General features: G+C 37.4%; 1 protein-coding gene across 3 annotated transcripts in view; it reads left to right on the forward strand.

The window, feature by feature from the left end:
• Positions 1-18,684, forward strand: part of MXI1 (MAX interactor 1, dimerization protein) — an 87,426-nt gene extending 68,742 nt beyond the window's left edge. For all 3 annotated transcript variants that reach the window (XM_082408469.1, XM_082408470.1, XM_082408471.1), the window contains exons 4-6: positions 8,744-8,858; positions 9,485-9,656; positions 13,238-18,684. In XM_082408469.1, the coding sequence (XP_082264595.1) occupies positions 8,744-8,858; positions 9,485-9,656; positions 13,238-13,401 (451 nt within the window). In that variant the 3' untranslated portion in view covers positions 13,402-18,684. The remainder of the gene's footprint in view (positions 1-8,743; positions 8,859-9,484; positions 9,657-13,237) is intronic.
• The last annotated feature ends 1,411 nt before the right edge of the window (positions 18,685-20,095 follow it).

Consider the following 20,095-nt stretch of genomic DNA (forward strand, 5'->3'; position numbering starts at 1 on the left):
GGCTCAGCAGTTGCGGTGCACAGGCTGCAGTAGTTGTGGCATGCGGGCTCAGCAGTTGTGGTGCTCAGGCCTACTTGCTCCACGGCATGTGGGACCTTCCTGGACCAGGGATCAAACCCGTGTCCCCTGCATTGGCAGGCGGACTCTTAACCACTGTGCCACCAGGGAAGTCCCTTTTTAATTGATTTCTGCCTAGATTGTTTTTTTTTTTTTTCACATTAAAGCATAGTTTTTTTTTTTTCATCTTTTTTTTTTTATTGAAGTATAGTTGATTTACAATGTTGTGCCAGTCTCTGCTATACAGGAAAGTGACTCAGTTATCCATATATATATGTATGTGTGTGTATACACACACACACACACACACACACTCCTTTTTTTATATTCTTTTCCATTATGGTTTATCCCAGGAAATTGGATATAGTTCCCTGTGCTATACAGTAGGACCTTGTTGTTTATCCATTCTAAATGTAATAGTTTGCATCTGCCAACCCCAAACTGTCAGTCCATCCCTCTCCCTTCCCACCTCCCCCTTGGCAATCACAAGTCTGATCTCTGTGTCTGTTTCTGTTTTGTAGATATGTTCATTTGTGCCATATTTTAGATTCCACACATAAGTGATATCATATGATATTTGTCTTTCTCTGTCTGACTTACTTCACTTAGTATGATAATCTCTAGTTGCATCCATGTTGCTGCAAATTCTGCTTAGATGTTAATATGACTTTAACTTAGATCTCACAAAACAGAAAACTGACCCACCCATTTTTTTCTTGATATGAAACTATAGTAAGGAGTCATTTTGAAGTTTCTTAAGCTAAAAGTAAAAGTTCCTATATATGCACTGAATTGCTGGGGTTAAATAATTTAAACAAAATTGACAATTTATTCCTGTGGCAAAATACTTGTTAACTTTACTAGTTAGTTGCTTTGTTAACTTTTTTAGATGACTGAATTCAGAGCTCCCTTGGGAGCCTCTAATTATTGCAAGAGAACCACCAGTCTCTCTCCACCCTCCAGTCATCTCACATGAGTTCGTTGTTAGGCATATGCTATAATAATCCTAATGAAGAGTTTAAAGGCACTTTTAATTTTTTTTATTTTTATTTTTTGAATTTTATTTATTTTTTTATACAGCAGGTTCTTATTAGTTATCCATTTTATACCTATTAGTGTATATATGTCAATCCCAATCTCTCAATTCATCACACCACCATCACCCCCGCCACTTTCCGCCCTTGGTGTCCATACATTTGTTCTTTACATCTGTGTCTCAATTTCTGCGCTGAAAACTGGTTCACCTGTGCCATTTTTCTAGGTTCCACATATATGCGTTAATATACGATATTTGTTTTTCTCTTTCTGACTTACTTCACGCCATATGACAGTCCCTAGATTCATCCACGTCTCTACGAGTGACCCGATTTCGTTCCTTCTTACAGCTGAGTAATATTCCATTGTATGTATGTACCACAACTTCTTTATCCATTCTTCTGTTGATGGGCATTTAGGTTGCTTCCATGACCTGGCTATTGTAAATAGTGCTGCAATGAACATTCAGGTGCATGTGTCTTTTTGAATTACAGTTTTCTCTGGGTATATGCCCAGTAGTGGGATTGCTGGGTCATATGGTAATTCTATTTTTAGTTTTTTAAGGAACCTCCTTATTGTTCTCCATAGTGGCTGTGTCAATTTACATTCCCACCAACAGTGCAAGAGGGTTCCCTTTTCTCCACACCCTCTCCAGCATTTGTTGTTTGTAGATTTTCTGATGATGCCCATTCTAACTGGTGTGAGGTGATACCTCATTGTAGTTTTGATTTGCATTTCTCTAATAATTAGTGATGTTGAGCATCTTTTCATGTGCTTTGTGGCCGTCTGTATGTCTTCTTTGGAGAAATGTCTATTTAGGTCTTCTGCCTATTTTTGGATTGGGTTGTTTGTTTTTTTAATATTGAGCTGCATGAGCCATTTGTATATTTTGGAGATCAATCCTTTGTCCGTTGATTCGTTTGCAAATATTTTCTCCCATTCTGAGAGTTGCCTTTTTGTCTTGCTTGTAGTTTCCTTTGCTTTGCAAAAGCTTTTAAGTTTCATTAGATCCCATTTGTTTATTTTTGTTTTTATTTCCATTACTCTAGGAGGTGGATCAAAAAAGATCTTGCTGTGATTTATGTCAAAGAGTGTTCTTCCTATGTTTTCCTCTAAGAGTTTTATAGTGTCCGGTCTTACATTTAGGTCTCTAATCCATTTTGAGTTTATTTTTGTGTATGGTGTTGGGGAGTGTTCTAATTTCATTCTTTAAGGTAGCTGTCCAGTTTTCCCAGCACCACTTATTGAAGAGACTGTCTTTTCTCCACTGTATATCCTTGCCTCCTTTGTCATAGATTAGTTGACCATAGGTACATGGGTTTAGCTCTGGGCTTTCTATTCTGTTCCATTGATCTATATTTCTGTTTTTGTTCAAGTACCGTATTGTCTTGATTACCGTAGCTTTGTAGTGTAGTCTGAAGTCAGGGAATCTGATTCCTCCGGCTCCGTTTTTTTCCCTCAAGACTATTTTGGCTATTCGGGGTCTTTTGTGTCTCCATACAAATTTTAAGATTTTTTGTTCTAGTTCTGTAAAAAATGCCACTGGTAATTTGATAGGGATTGCATTGAATCTGTAGATTGCTTTGGGTAGTATAGTCATTTTCACAATATTGATTCTTCCAATCCAAGAACATGGTATATCTCTCCATCTGTTTGTATCATCTTTAATTTCTTTCATCAGTGTCTTAGCGTTTTCTGCATACAGGTCTTTTGTCTCCATAGGTAGGTTTATTCCTAGGTATTTTGTTCTTTTTGTTGCAGTGGTAAATGGGAGTGTTTCTTTAATTTCTCTTTCAGATTTTTCATCATTAGTGTATAAGAATGCAAGAGATTTCTGTGCATTAATTTTGTATCCTGCAACTTACCAAAGTCATTGATTAGCTCTAGTAGTTTTCTGGTGGCATCTTTAGGATTCTCTGTATAGTATCATGTCATCTGCAAACAGTGACTGTTTTACTTCTTCTTTTCCAATTTGGATTCCTTTTATTTCTTTTTCTTCTCTGATTGCCGTGGCTAGGACTTCCAAAACTATGTTGAATAATAGTTCAACATAGAGAGAGAGACATCCTTGTCTTATTCCTGATCTTAGAGGAAATGCTTTCAGTTTTTCACCATTGAGAATGATGTTTGCTGTGGGTTTGTCATATATGGCCTTTATTATGTTGAGGTAGTTTTCCTCTATGCCCCCTTTCTGGAGAGTTTTTATCATAAATGGTGTTGAATTTTGTCAAAAGTTTTTTCTGCATCTATTCAGATGATCATAGGGTTTTTCTTCTTCAATTTGTTAATATGGTGTATCACATTGATTGATTTGCATATATTGAAGAATCCTTGCATCCCTGGGATAAATCCCACTTGATCATGGTGTATGATCCTTTTAATGTGTTGTTGGATTCTGTTTGCTAGTATTTTGTTGAGGATTTTTGCATCTATATTCATCAGTGATATTGGTCTGTAATTTTCTTTTTTTGTAGTATCTTTGTCTGGTTTTGGTATCAGGGTGATGGTGGCCTCATAGAATGAGTTTGGGAGTGTTCCTTCCTCTGCAATTTTTTGGAAGAGTTTGAGAAGGATGGGTGTTAGCGCTTCTCTAAATGTTTGATAGAATTCACCTGTGAAGCCATCTGTTCCTGGACTTTTGTTTGTTGGAAGATTTTTAATCACAGTTTCAATTTCATTACTTGTGATTGGTCTGTTCATATTTTCTATTTCTTCCTGGTTCAGTCTTGGAATGTTATACCTTTCTAAGAATGTGTCCATTTCTTCCTGGTTGTCCATTTTATTGGCATAAAGTTGCTTGTAGTAGTCTCTTAGGATGCTTTGTATCTCTGTGGTGTCTGTGGCGACTTCTCCTTTTTCATTTTTAATTTTATTGATTTGCGTCCTCTCCCTCTTTTTCTTGATGAGTCTGGCTAATGGTTTATCAATTTTGTTTATCTTCTCAAAGAACCAACTTTTAGTTGTATTGATCTTTGCTTTTATTTTCTTTGTTTTTATTTCATTTATTTCTGCTCTGATCTTTATGATTTCTTTCCTTCTACTAACTTTGGGTTTTGTTTGTTCTTCTTTCTCTAGTTCCTTTAGGTGTAAGGTTAGATTGTTTATTTGAGATCTTTCTTGTTTCTTGAGGTAGGCTTGTATAGGTATAAACTTCCCTCTTAGAACAGCTTTTTCTGCATCCCATCAGTTTTGGATCGTCGTGTTTTCATTGTCATTTGTCTCTAGGTATTTTTTGATTTCCTCTTTGATTTCTTCAGTGATCTCTTGGTTATTTAGTAGTGTATTTTTTAGCCTCCATGTGTTTGTGTTTTTTACGTTTTTCCCCTGTAATTGATTTCTAATCTCATAGCGTTGTGGTCAGAAAAGATACTTGATATGATTTCAATTTTCTTAAATTTACTGAGGCTTGATTTGTGACCCAAGGTGTGATCTTTCCTGGAGAATGTTCCATGCGCACTTGAGAAGAAAGTGTAATCTGCTGTTTTTGGATGGAATGTCCTATAAATATCAATTAAATCTATCTGGTCTATTGTGTCATTTAAAGCTTGTGTTTCCTTAGTAATTTTCTTTTTGGATGATCTGTCCATTGGTGTAAGTGAGGTGTTAAAGTCCCCCACTATTATTGTGTTACTGTCGACTTCCTCTTTTATAGCTGTTAGCAATTGCCTTATGTATTGAGGTGCTCCTATCTTGGGAGCATATATATTTATAATTGTTATACCTTCTTCTTGGATTGATCCCTTGAGTGTCCTTCCTTGTCTCTTGTAACATTCTTTATTTTAAAGTCTATTTTATCTGATATGAGTACTGCTACTCTGGCTTTCTTTTGATTTCCATTTGCATGGAATATCTTTTTCCAACCCCTCACTTTCAGTCTGTATGTGTCCCTAGGTCTGAAGTGGGTCTCTTGTAGACAGCATATATACGGGTCTTGTTTCTGTATCCATTCAGTGAGCCTGTGTCTTTTGGTTGGAGCATTTAATCCATTCACATTTAAGGTAATTATCGATATGTATGTTCCTGTTACCATTTTATTAATTGTTTTGGGTTTGTTTTTGTAGGTCCTCTTCTTCTCTTGTGTGTCCCACTTCGAGAAGTTCCTTTAGCATTTGTTGTAAAGCTGATTTGGTAGTGCTGAATTCTCTTAGCTTTTGCTTGTCTGTAAAGCTTTTGATTTCTCCATCGAATCTGAATGAGATCCTTGCAGGGTAGAGTAATCTTGGTTGTAGGTTCTTCCCTTTCATCACTTTAAATATGTCATGCCTCTCCCTTCTGGCTTGTAGAGTTTCTGCTGAGAAATCAGCTGTTAACCTTATGGGAGTTCCCTTGTATGTTATTTGTCGTTTTTCCCTTGCTGCTTTCAATAATTTTTGTTTGTCTTTAATTTTTGCCACTTTGATTACTATGTGTCTTGGCGTGTTTCTCCTTGGGTTTATCCTGTATGGGACTCTCTGCACTTCCTGGACTTGGGTAGCTATTTCCTTTCCCATGTTAGGGAAGTTTTCGACTATAATCTCTTCAAATATTTTCTCGGGTCCTTTCTCTCTCTTTCCTCCTTCTGGGACCCCTATAATGCGAATGTTGTTACGTTTAATGTTGTCCCAGAGGTCTCGTAGGCTGTCTTCATTTCTTTTCATTCTTTTTTCTTTATTCTGTTCCACAGCAGTGAATTCCACCGTTCTGTCTTCCAGGTCATTTATCCGTTCTTCTGCCTCAGTTATTCTGCTATTGATTCCTTCTAGTGTATTTTTCATTTCAGTTATTGTATTGTTCATCTCTGTTTGTTTGTTCTTTAATTCTTCTAGGTCTTCGTTAAACATTTCTTTCATCTTCTCAATCTTTGCCTCCATTCTTTTTCTGAGGTCCTGGATCATCTTCACTATCTTTATTCTGAATTCTTTTTCTGGAAGGTTGCCTATCTCCACTTCATTTAGTTTTTTCAGGGCTTTTATCTTGTTCCTTCATCTGGTACATAGCCCTCTGCCTTTTCATCTTGTCTATCTTTCTGTGAATGTGGTATTTGTTCCACAGGCTGCACGATTGTAGTTTTTCTTGTTTCTGCTGTCTGCCTTCTGGTGGATGAGGCTATCTAAGAGGATTGAGCAAGTTTCCTGATGGGCGGGACTGGTGGTGGGTAGAGCTGGCTGTTGGTCTGCTGGGCAGAGCTCAGTAAAACTTTAATCCACTTTTCTGCTGATGGGTGGGGCTGTGTTCCCTTCCTGTTAGTTGTTTGGCCTGAGGCGACCCAACACTGGAGCCTACCAGGGCTCTTTGGTGGGGCTAATGGCGGACTCTGGGAGGGCTTATGCCAAGGAGTACTTCCCAGAACTTCTGCCAGTGTCCTTGTCCTCATGGTGAGACACAGCCACCCCCTGCCTCTACAGGAGACCCTCCAACACTAGCAGGTAGGTCTGGTTCAGTCTCCTATGGGGTCACTGCTCCTTCCCCTGGGTCCCGATGCGCACACTACTTTGTGTGTGCCCTCCAAGAGTGGAGTCTCTGTTTCCCCCAGTCCTGTCAAAGTCCTGCAATCAAATCCCGCTAGCCTTCAAAGTCTGATTCTCTAGGAATTCCTCCTCCCGTTGCTGGACCCCCAGGTTGGGAAGCCTGACGTGGGGCTCAGAACCTTCACTCCAGTGGGTGGACTTCTGTGGTATAAGTGTTCTCCAGTTTGTGAGTCACCCACCCAGCAGTTATGGGATTTGATTTTATTGTGATTGCGCCCCTCCTACCGTCTCATTGTGGCTTCTCCTTTGTCTTTGGATGTGGGGTATCTTTTTTGGTGAGTTCCAGTGTCTTCCTGTCAATGATTGTTCAGCACCTAGTTGTGATTCCAGTGCTTTCGCAAGAGGGAGTGAGAGCACGTCCTTCTGCTCCGCCATCTTGAACCAATCTCAAAGCCACTTTTTAATGTGGACTTTATTTTGTTTAGTTTTAGCCTGTTCAGCAAGAGCACTCTGTGATCATGTGAGAGTCCTCACCTAAGGGATTTTCCAATTAAAAATGAAAATTCTACTAAAGGTTCTATGATTTTGGGTAGCATAGCAGGGGAGGAGAGTGACTTTAAAATTGTTTAATCTCATTAAGGGGAATCCATTGATAATCCTTTAATTTAGGGAAAGTTTAAAAATTTTTTTTCATTATCCACATTAGGTATGTCAGGTTTCAGCCTGGAGCCAATTAGTAGATTTTAGTTGTTGAACTGAATAAAGAGACTTGGAATGGAAATGCTAGCGGACCTTTAACTAGCTGGGCTAGTGGGTACTGGAAGAATCTTGACAATTCATCTGCCAGATCTCTGACCTCACTACCCTTAATCATCCTTACTTGTCAGTGACATAATTGGCTGCCTTCTCCTATTCCTCTTTGAAATTGCTAGCATTTGAGAATGTCTCTTAACATTATTTCTTATGTATTAAGACAGAGAAAGCATAGTTCGGTGGCTGAGCTAGTAGACCGTTTTGGCCCTCTTTGAGGAAAAAATGGAGGATGTGTTCTGTTCGTGGGGCAGTTGAAACAGTTGCTAAATGTTCAATTATGGCTCTTTATGGAATAGAGCTAATCTATGAACACATCTGTGGGTTTTCTTTTCAGATATATTATTAACTGATGAATTATGTTATACCTTATGAAGCACAGGACCAGATATACGAACTAGTATTGTTTCAGGGTGAAATTATGTACCCAGAACTCTCATCATGGTAATCATAGTTCCTGTAGGGTATAGGGAATATAAATTCATGAGGCTCTCTGCTAGCATTTACAGGAGAAATTTTCCCTAACTTGCCCACAGGATGGGTGTATTAAAGAATACAGTGACTTTTAGTGAAGAATTCTGTCATGGCTTTTTTCCATGTGTAGAAAATTGGAGGTGGTAAGGGGTAGTAAGAGAGAGGGGAGAGGGAACAAATAAAAATGAAAAGCTAATGATAGCTGGTACACTTAGATATTAGGAAATAGGGAACTATTTTATGGGTTGTTGTTTCAGTGGCTAGAATTGACCTCAGGGCCATATATTTTGCCTAACCCTGTCCTCACTGGCCACAGAATTTTGCTGTTTCTATTGTGTTGGATCATATGAAGTTGCCATTTTTATAAGTGAGAAATGGTTGAATATCAGAAATTTTGTATGGTTCAACCTAATACATAATAACAAACACTGTAGGATGGCTACAGTTGTGGAGAAGGGTGTGTGTGTGTGTGTGTGTGAATGAAAGGTGGAAGGGAGGAAATGGAAATTTGTGAGCATTTTGGGGTGCTTTGAAGCTGAAAACCTCTACTCTAGCCTGTGGTTTTACACATTCAAAATCAAATACAGTTGCCCAAATATGTTTTCCTACTTCCACATTAATACAGTTGAGACAGTTTATGGGGCAGGTTAAAATTAAATCACCTCTGACAGAGATAACCATTGGGGATAATAATCTGAAGTGACTGATGTCTTCAGAGTACAACAGAAATGTCAGAAACTGAAAACCAGTAGGCACACCTGCACTTGCATGCAGATACTTTGTTGAAACTGAAGAATTAGGGGCGTAACATGGTTATAGACTGAATAATGTGAAAATTCTTATTTTTCTTAAAATAGGCTTTAGGATGTTTTTAGTGGAATATTCAGGCTGTACTGATTGGACTTTTTTGTCTTTCTTAGACGAGCTCATCTTCGCCTGTGTTTAGAACGCTTAAAAGTTCTGATTCCACTAGGACCAGATTGCACCAGGCACACAACACTTGGTTTGCTCAACAAAGCCAAAGCACACATCAAGGTAGGAATTTTTTGTCATATTTTCTGATGATTCTCAGTCCTGCTCTCTTTTTAGCAATGATTCCTATTCATATATATCAGCTAGCACAGTGTCCTCCTTTAATAACTGACCTCAAGAGAAATTTTCTGAAAACTTATCAGCTAATCTGATGGGAGCAACATAACCTGATTACATTAAATTGTTTTGACAGCATGGTCATTTGAAGAGCTGAGAATACTAGGAAAATAACAATTACTCTGCTGATACCCTGAAGGAAGGCAGTTGTGCCCTCTGGTGGAGATGACTTCATTTGGCTATGTCTCTCAGTAATTTTCCATCAAACTATACTGCAGAGCAAGTTTCTCTTTTGTGCTGGTAACTTGACAGACAGACTTTGAGAATTCTGTACTGTTCTAGTAATGTAGCATTCATTACACACACGCACACACACACACACAAGTGAAGAAAGAACTATTTTTCATGTTTAAAAAATATATACTTATGTATGTTTTTATGTATATACACATATGTATAGTCATTCATGTTTTCTCTGTCAAAGAAGAAATCTTTTGAGATGTTAGGTAGGAATCAGTTTTATTGTTTGTACTGTACCTCACACAAACTTAAATATCACTTTATCATTTTAGAAACTTGAAGAAGCTGAAAGGAAGAGCCAGCACCAGCTAGAGAATTTGGAACGAGAACAGAGATTTTTAAAGCGGCGACTGGAACAGCTGCAGGGTCCTCAAGAGATGGAACGAATACGAATGGACAGCATTGGATCAACTATTTCTTCAGATCGTTCTGATTCAGAGCGAGGTAGGCAGTGAGCTTCTTCGCTAATGAAACACTAGCATCCCTGTATCTGAATTTAGAGAGGGGAGGTTGGGTGGCATTGTATTTGCTTCCTTTTTTGCCAGCACTGAATGTAGCATTCTAGATTTTATGTAGTCACATTGTCTAGCAATGCCTGTATGAATTATAGAATTTTTTTTCTTGATTATATATATATTGAAAATTTTCCACTTTGAAACAACTTTAGACTTAAAAGTTGTAAGTTTTCTGTAGAAAATTGTTGAGTTCTCATATACCCTTCACCCAGGTTCCCCTAATGTTAATATCTTATGTAACCATAATACAGTTATTGAAACCAGGAAATTAACATTCATGCAATACTATTAATTAATCTATAAACCTTATTCAAATTTCACCACTTTCCCCAGTAATGTCCTTTGTCTGATCCAGGATCCAGTGCAGTATCCTACATTGCATTAGATATTTCTTCAGTCTTTCTTTCATGACCATGACACATTTGAAGAATATTGGTCAGTTATTTTATGCAGTGTTCCTCAATTTGGGTTTGTCTGATGTTTTTTCATTAGATTGAGGTATTATACATTTGGGGGAAGAAATATCACAGAAGTGATGTTGTGCCCTTCTCGATTCATTGTATCTGGAAGATACATTATGTTGGTATGTTTTATTACTGGTGATGTTAATTTTTATATCTATATTTTAAAGTACCATGCCCTTCATTTCTCTTTACATCTGCCCCAGAACATTTGTCTTTGGCAGAATTAAGGAACAAAAAACAACCAGAAAAGAAATTGTTTGAATCTTACTGATCTGCTCATCTATAGCTCCCACTACATCAGGCCTCACACCACAATAAAAGATCCCAGAGGTGAACTTTAACTAGAGCTCACAAGATTTTGAGGATTCTAAAACAAAAAAAGAAAATTTTGTAAAATTTCTTTTGACTTTGTATTATGGAAATTTTTAAACATACACAAAAGTAAATAGAGTAATGAACTCTCATGTACCTGTCATCCAGCTTGAACAGCTGTCAACATTTTGTCATTCTTGTTTCACCTGTTCTCTACTACCCTTACTCCCTCACCATTTTTTCTGGAGTTTTTTTAAATCAAATTTCAGGTAACATTATCATTTTGTTCCTAAATACTTCAATATGTATCTTTAATAAATAGGACTTTAAGAATATATATAATACTATTATAATATCCCACAAAATTAATAAAATCAGGTAATCCTATTTAGTGTCATCTAATACCCAGTCTCTGAAAGACTTTCTCAAAAATGGCATCTTACCATTGGTATGTTTGAATTAGAATCCAAACAAAGTCTACATTACGTTTGTACCTTTTAAGGTACAGTTGGCCCTTGAACAACACAAGTTTGAACTGCACAGGTGCACTTATGTGTGGATATATTTCAATAAATATGTGCTACAGCACTTACATGATCCATGATTGGTTGAATCTGCAGATAGGGAGGGCTGACTGTAACGCTAGACTCAGATTTTTGACTGTGTGGAGAGTTGGCATCCCTAACCCCCTGAGTTGTTCAAGGGTCAACTGTACTTCTAATCTATAATAGTTTTCCCTTTCTCACTTTTTTTTTTCAATGCCAATTACTTCTTGTAGAACCTGGGAAACTGGGCCATTTTTCTTATAGAGTTTCCCACATTCTAGATTTGGCTGAATGAATCCTCATGGTGTCATTTAACATGTTCTGTCCCTCATATTTCTTGTAAACTGGTTGGTAGATCTAGGGGCATGATTAAATTCATGTTCTTTTTTGAGGCAAGAATACTTCATGGGTGGTGCTGTGTACTTCCTGTTGCATCAGTGTTATTTTTGATTGTCCCATGATAGTGATAATTGGTCAGTGGGTTCAGGTGATGTCATCTTTTATGCAGATGTATCAACCTTTCACTTAATAGTTTTAACAGTCATTGATGATTGTTGCTCAATCACTATTTCATTAGGTGTTACAAAATAGTGATTTTTCTAATTCTGTCATTCTTCTTGTGTTTATTAACTTTTTCTTCTCTAAAGAAGAACATCTCATCAACTTTTTTGGTTACCCTCAAATAACCAAAAAGTGGGTACCTCCTTGTACCCACCCCACCTCCAAATTGCAGAGAGAGGGTATGTTTTCAACATTATAGTTCTCATTTTTTTAGTATTCCCAAAGTGCAAGTACCTTACCAAGTACCAGTCTTGTTCTTCTCTGGCAGCTCTCTTTCCCAGAGTTACAGGGACTTTTTTAGTAACATCTCTAGTCCATTTGGCTAGAACAGTCTCTCATTTTATTTTGTTTTAATTGAGTTCAGCATGCTCTGTTGGATAGGGTGTCTTGATTTTGTTTCCCAAATGTAGGTTGGATGAGTGTTCTGTGATACTGGGAAACACTAAATAGCCTGTGAAGCATTATGGATATGAAACAAATAGTTATGAATTCATAGGATTATTTGTACAGCTTGTTTGGACAACTGCCTGCATTTTAAAAACAGATTGCTAAAACTTTTTGAAGCAACAAGCCCTTTTGAAAATTATGCTCTTTAAAATAACTTACTCTGTCTTCTTGCGCTCAGCTAGAATCTACGTTTCCTAAAGTGATTGTGTGATCGGTGTGAACAGCTAAAATCAGTGCCAAATATGAAACATCAGGCTTTGAGTTTGTTTTAAGAGAATTGAAGAGTATTGAGTTCATCCTGTCTGTTATGGGAGAAAATGGTCTTTCAACTGCCTTTTTAAAAAAAATGTGTATTGCTTTTTATATATTATTGGTGATTGTATATGTAGTATTTAACAATTAAAATATCTATACATAGCTGGGTCATATATGTATTTAGATTTTTTTATCATGTTTGGTTTTTGAAGTAAAGTTAAATACCACCAGTATTAAAATAAAATGCCTTTACTGTAATCTTTACTATAGATCTCACTATAATCCAGAGACTTTTAAGCCTCATGCCCTCATTTCAAGCTATATTTGATGCAAGAGAATTTAATTGAAGACAAATCTCTCAGAGTCCACTTTATAATGACTGGCTAATTTTGGTTACTGAATAGTCAGAGATCTTTATGATGAATCCTATAAGTCTATAGAACTATCTGTAAAATAATACCACCAAAGGCCTGGATGGATACATTTTCTAGTTCACCTGTATTCAGTTTATGCTTTTTTTCCCCCTTTAAGGCAACTCTGCTTAATAAAGATCACTGAGAATTAGTTTCTAGTTTAATGCAAAACAAATGTTGTTAAACTACTTGGGGTTGGGATCTTTTAATATTAAGCACTAATTCCCAAGTAGCTCAAGTGCTTTTGGTGGAAGGTCTAGACTGACTGGTGTCAAAGGCTTTAGTAAACTTGCTGCTTAAATTGAGACCACCACTGTATACCAGACATTTCCCTTGCAAAATATATCCCTGTGTCTCTTCATCTTTGGGTCCTTCTGTTCTTCACAGATGACTGATAGTAGTTTGTGTAACAGTTTATACTACAAAAAGTAATTTCTTTTCCTCATGCCCCCCTGTTCTTGAAGGCACACGTATACTAGATTACTAACGTTCTTCCTTTTTTCCCTTTGGCAGAGGAGATTGAAGTGGATGTTGAAAGCACAGAGTTCTCCCATGGAGAAGTGGACAATATCAGTACCACCAGCATCAGTGACATTGATGACCACAGCAGCCTGCAGAGTATTGGGAGTGACGAGGGTTACTCCAGTGCCAGTGTCAAACTTTCGTTCACTTCCTAGAACCCAGCATGACATAACAGTGCAGGGCAAAATATTCACTGGGCCAGTTCAATCCAAACAATCTCTTAAATTGGGTTCATGATGCAGTCTCCTCTTTAAAGCTAAACAAAGCTATACTTGAATGGAAGGGTCAAGAGACCTCTATTTAAGCAAATACTTAGCAAAAAGTGGAGCAGAGGCTCCTCAACAGAATATTCATAATATTCATATCTGAAAATCAGTTTCTAATGGCAGCAGAAAACGTGTGTGAAATTTTCTCGATTTGATTTAGTTGATTTGAAAGAGGACATTGGAGATTCCATCCTCTTTTTCTTTTCTAGTTTGCTCATACTACATTGATTGAGTAGACACATTTAAGGATGGGATTATGAACCCTTCCTGAGCTTTTTGGTCCTAAAAACAAAAACCAAACCTATAGTAATGTGACAAGACAAGATAATCAGGCATTAATCTTGGATAGCTAAAGAGCTAGTAAAACTCAAGCCTGGGACAGCTTATCCTGAAGCCTGTGGATGATCAATTCTTTAAAAAAAAAAAAAAAAAAAGCTCATTTCATGCTCTGCAAAAGGAGAGACTCCCATGAAGCCTTTTGAAAGGGATCATCATGCAGCTCAGCTTTCTGTTGGATTCCATGCTAAGCAAGCTAACCTTATCCAGCATTGTTAGCACTAGGGCACCCAACCGCCAGCTCTACAGTCAGCTGCCCTTAGGCCCTTGGGTCTGTGTGCATGACACGCTCTGCCACACAGGGCCTGAGTTCGGACTGAGGGGCCAGAAGGAAAAAGCTCCATGTGCCTCTGTGTCTGCGTGGGCCAGAAGAGCTGGGCACACAGATTAGCAGGCCAAGGTCTGAGCCATGGCAGCATTTTTATTTCAGATTTTGATAACTGTTTGTATGTGTTGAAAACCAAAATGACATCTTTTTAAAGCTTGTCCATAAAAAACATAGACGTCTTTTATAGTGAAAAACACATGGGAAAAAATCATCTATTTTGATGCAGCATTTGATAATGATAAAACACCTCACACCTCACTCTTTATAGTGCACAAAATGAATGAGGTCTGGGCTAAGTAGAAAAAAGGTCAATGCTGTTTTTGTTTTCTTTTAGAATCATTACCTTTTACCATCTTTTAACCATCTGATATCTATAGTAGACATACTATCATAGTTAACATAGTTAAGTTCGGCACTTGTCTCATTTTAATGTAAAGATTTGCTTCCGTTTTCCTACAGGCAGTCTCTCTCCTTCCTCACAATCCCATTGTGCAGGTGCTATTGTTGCTCTTGTCAATATTTTCAGAAATGTTATTTTAAGTGAAATTCTAGCCTGCACTTTGATGTCATGTGTTCCCTTTTTGTCTTTCAAACTCCCAGGTTCTCCCCTGGCCCTCTCCCTTACCCCAGGAAGCCTTGGAGACCTTACCCTGGCTCTTTGGACTTTGTATACTTTAAATAATTTAACTACCCTTAATTACTTAAAAAAGAAAAAAAAAAGCTTTATGATTTTCATAACTTATTGCTGATTTTAATGGGTTAATTTCAGTCCTGTAGTTTTATTTTGTTTAGATAGGGCTGGGCAAGGAAAAAGAAAATAAAGACAACCATATTTAGCAGTGCAGTTGAGTTGTGTGTGTAATGTTAGACCATCCTTTGTAAGTAGCACTTTTAACAGCTCTCACTGCTTCTATATATGACGTGAACCATCTTGGTCATACATAAGGCCTCATCATATACTTACTTGTTCTTGTGCTCTTCCCGTGCCTCCAAAAATATTTTGTCCTTGACTGTGGTATGTTTGAGTGGAAGAAATTCTTTGAAGTAGATGTGTGAAAAACTGCATGCCTTTAGAAGCCCATTATTAGAACTTGCTACTTCAGGTGCTGGGGACTTAATGAAAAACATGATAAAAGAAATTCATTTCTGTGGCCCAGGTAAATTATTTCTGGTTTCATTTATAATTACTCCTGGCCAGGTCAAAATGTTGCTCTATATGTTTGCTTATTTTTGACTTTCCCAAGGGAGACAGTTTGAAGACTCTGCTAACTACCATGGAAAGTAAATGGAACCCAGTGACAGAGCTTCCATTTTGTAATTCCCATGGCATTCACTTGCATCACTTGCCGAGGGCTGGAATTTGGGACTTCATTTAGGTGAACTTGAGGTGCTGCAATTTTGTCGTATATGTACAGGATGGTGGGCTGGGAAGCCTTTGTCACGAACCCATAGTACCTATTTCAACTGCCCCCTAAATTACTCCTTCCCTGAATTTGTTTTCCTAGGGGGAAGGGGATGGATTGTATGATGAATAAGTATTAATTTTTTTTAAAGACAAATGGACTTTGAAGATACAAAAAGTTAACTGCAAGAAATAAAAATTGTGAATGAAGAACACACGAGTGCTTTTTGTACCACCCTTCTCTATGAAGGAAAAAATATGAATGAGCATCCATATCTTGAGAGGCAACTATCTCCTTAAATGTCTATGTTTATACCACTTCAGTGGTCTGAATTAATGGCAGTTTAAATCATTGCCATTTCCTGTTCAGTAATTTACAACAGGTGCCTTCTTGACTGATAATTCCACATAACTTAACTGCAGATGGTTTAATGTACCCAATAATCTTAATTTCTTCAGGTAGGACACAAAGCCATTTGTCATTCTAATAATTATCTGTTCTCCAAATAACTTTTTAGGGAATCCCTTTGACTCTACTATTATTCAAATTGAAAACCAATCTGGAAGTTCCCATTTAGTCCTTACTAACCTGAGTTAACACTGCCCCCTATGTAAAATGTCTGAGTGATATATTAATAGGTACAGGTAAATCCTATTTCTGTGCATATTATTACCAAAGAAGATTGTGATGAAGTCATTACAACTCGTTTCTGATTAGAATAGGTATGAGAAACTCCAGCAGAAATGCCTTTTTTAGGGCCATAACAATGACAGTTTTTAGCATTATGAAGGGATTTTAAAAGGCAATGAGGATTGTTCAGGCAAGGCTCCTAACCTAAAGCCACACTGCATCCTGGGTCATTTCTCAAAAGGAAATGGTTTACCCTTTCGGGGAAGGGTTTTTTGAGGGTTTGTTTTCTTCCACTTGAAGAAGCAACTAGCTGCCCTTTTTATTATCCTTCCACCTCAAAAATTCCATACTCCCTTCCAAAAAGAGCATAACAGGGGAAGAACAAGGGTTTTGGTTACATTTAAATAGCAGTTCTAACATTTGCTAAGGACCCTGGGCAAGACACTAAATTTCTTCATGGAGACTTGTTTCCTCCTGGAAAGTTGATAGAAATACTACCTCTATTTTGAAAGACTGTTAAGGATTAAAACTGATATATGTAGACTGAGTGAACTGATGAGGATGATTATAATTTTTGTGACTTTGTTTGAATAAAAAAGGAAAAAAAAAAGAATTACAAAAACGGACACCTGTGGATCCACACCACCCCCACAGCCCAGGAGCATGTAGTGCTAGAAGGAAATTAACAGGTGTTATACTTCTCTACTTCCTCTGATGAATGCAGCCTTCTAATCTCTTCGTCCTTAATCTTGAATTTTAGTTATTCTGACTCTGGGTCTTGCAGAATAAGACTATTAATAAAATGGTTCATTTTCACAAAATTCTGTGGTAGGTTCTACATTGTAAGAAGTAAATTTTGACATCCTATAGAAATTTTTAAATAAAGGCTTTATAAGATTCATGTATCATTGGTTTTAGTGATTACCTGGTCTTCCTAAAAAAGGGAAAGGACCTGAGCTTGAGTATGTTATACACTGATAGTAACCATTGCATAATAAATTGAGTGTCCTAGTTAATATTTTAGTGCTGGCCTCACCATGAAGAAAAATCCTATTGGCCTAGGTACCAGATCCAACAGGAAACTAGTTTTCTTTTGGAATACATCTGATTCTTGTAAATAGTAAGTGTAGTTCAACATAGATGTACTGGCTGACAGCTTCAGTTGTTTGTTTTACCTTTCTATGTAGTAATTATTAGGGGAAATGGTTTAAATGAAGCTCTTCTAAAGTACTGCCAACTTCCTATAATTTTGGGATATTTTCTATTTTTTCAAGCTCTTAGCTATGGAAGAATGCTTTTACTCTTTACTAGTAGGACAATAATGGGGATATTTTAGATTTTCACACCAGGGCACAGAATAGCATTGTAAAAACATAAAAGCCATAAAATATCTCTAAAATGTATGTAAGAAATACAAATTTAAGAAGTCAGTTGTTTCTAAATTAGCAGCTTCATCACACTCACTCTGAAAGCTAGGTCAACTAACCTGACAGGGCTTTTGGAGGGAAAAATTCTGAGCAAAAGAACCAAAGGGATACTTACTCCTCCTTCCTGCATACTTCTGAGCAATGAACAATTGGGACAATTACCATCTATTAAAGACTAGCCTAGCTACGGATCTCAGGCTTCAACTCTAGTTTTCCCAGGATGTAGAGTCAAGTGTTTCCTCCAAGCCTGAATTCTTTGTTTCTCTGGTCAGAAATTCACTGCATCTTGCTAAAGTGAGTGCAGGGCTTGAAAGGAGAAAAAACAAAAGCACATCAGTTTCACCAAAAAAGGAAAATCATGAGCCAGCAAAATAATAACCATGATTTTTGTGTGAAGTAGCTCTTCACACAAAAAACAAACCTTTTCTCCCAATGAGAATAACCATAGCTTCTTTAGCTGTGCTCTTAAAAATAACTGGGGAAACAAGTTACAATTTTAATAATTCCAGTAACAAGTCCGTACTCGTTTTGTAAAAATGAACTGGTGAGGTGCTTGGTGGAAGTAAATTGCCAGTTTTTATTTCTGGGAACTAAAAGATGACAAGTAGCCATAATTTGATATTTTTAGTTAGTTCAGCTGTCAGCTAACCCAAGCCCAGCATTATTCTCAGATATGCTTTTCCCCACTCAGGGCCACAAAAGAACATTTATATACCTAAGCTGAATGGCAGAAAAGGCAAGTGGCGAGCCTCACAGAAATCTAACACCATCTGTTTTTGTTTGTTTTACTACTTTTGGCTAGGCCAAAACAAATTCTTAGAATGTCAATATTAATGGCTTCTGAACCTCTTGAGATGTTTCTTAAGGATACATCTATACCCATCTATACAGGTACGCTTTTTTAAAAAATCATAGTATAAGGGGAATCAATAGCTTTGGTTTTGTTTAAACTATGGCATTACCTGTTATTTTACCTGCTATGCTTTTCCTCTCCACTGCAGTAAAAATTCAGTTTAACTTGCAACTCAAAAATCCTAGACACAAAGAATATTTACATTTACTGTTGAACTTGTAAATTACCATTTATACTAACTGGTTGTTTCATAGTTTATACAAATACTTAATACAATTCAGCACATGTTTATTGAACTCTCTAAATATTTTAACAAATACAAAACCTTGTTGGTTTTAATACATTTTCTTCCTTCTTTTATATCTCAGTTAATACCCAGTTGAGGCAAAAAGCCAAATCAACTCTAATACTTCGCTTAATTTGCAAGTGGTATTTTTCACCTTATATAATCACAATCTACAAACACCACACAACTTACAAAACTGAGTTTCCTTTGTCACCTCATGGTTTTCCCTTGCTATTTTAAAGGCAGACACAGCATTAAAACTGCATTGTAATGGAAACACACACGTGCATGCACATGCACATCCTTTGTTGTGAAAAAACAAGTATTTAAAAAAATGAGTTGTTACATTAAATGGATGCATTTTCACTTTGGTTTGATGCCTAAGTCTTCATAATTGGGCTCAGAAAATTGCCACTTATAAATTTTTTCCTTCGTTTCAAAAATCCAACCGTTTTCACATTTAACCTAAAACATGGTGCTCAGCCAGGGATGCACATCAGAATCACCTGTGTGGTGTCTGTCAAAAAAAACAAGACATACCTTGGCCTGGATAGGCCTGGGGTAGGACCCAGATCCAAGAATCCCTCATTAATTTTAATCAAGAATTACGAGTGGGGCTTCCCCAGTGGCACAGCGGTTGAGAATCCACCTGACAGTGCAGGGGACACAGGTTCGATCCCCGGTCCAGGCAGATCCCACGTGCCACGGAGCAACTAAGCCCATGCGCCACAACCACTGAGCCTGCGCTCTAGACCCCACGAGCCACAACTACTGAGCCCACGTGCCACAACTACTGAAGCCCGCGCGCCTAGAGCCCGTGCTCCACAAGAGAAGCCACCGCAATGAGAAGCCCACGCATTGCAACGAAGAGTAGCCCCCGCTCACCGCAACTAGAGAAAGCCCGCGTGCAGCAACCAATATCCAACGCAGCCAAAGATAAAAATAAAATTTAAAAAAAAAAAGTGATTTTTTTTCTTAGGAGTGTAACCCCCTTCCCACTAAGAAACAAACCCTAAAATATTCTAATACAAAAATTTAAACCTCTACCAGGATTACTTAATATGTCTTAGAACTTTGGTAACTTGGTAACATTTCAGTTAACACATTTATAAGCAATAGTATTATTTCCATTATAATGTGAATTGTTATTCAAGTTAAGGAAAAAAAGATCAGATAGTCACCATTAGCTCTGCACAGTAGTAGCAAACACTTCTATCTATAGTGCTTACAACATACCAGGTACTCTACTAAACACTTCACACATATTAACTCACTCATCCTTACAACCTAATGAAACGTATTAATTTAATTCTACAGCTG

This window comes from Balaenoptera borealis (genome assembly GCF_965194805.1).
Source record: "Balaenoptera borealis genome assembly, chromosome: 10".
Taxonomy (NCBI): domain Eukaryota; kingdom Metazoa; phylum Chordata; class Mammalia; order Artiodactyla; family Balaenopteridae; genus Balaenoptera; species Balaenoptera borealis.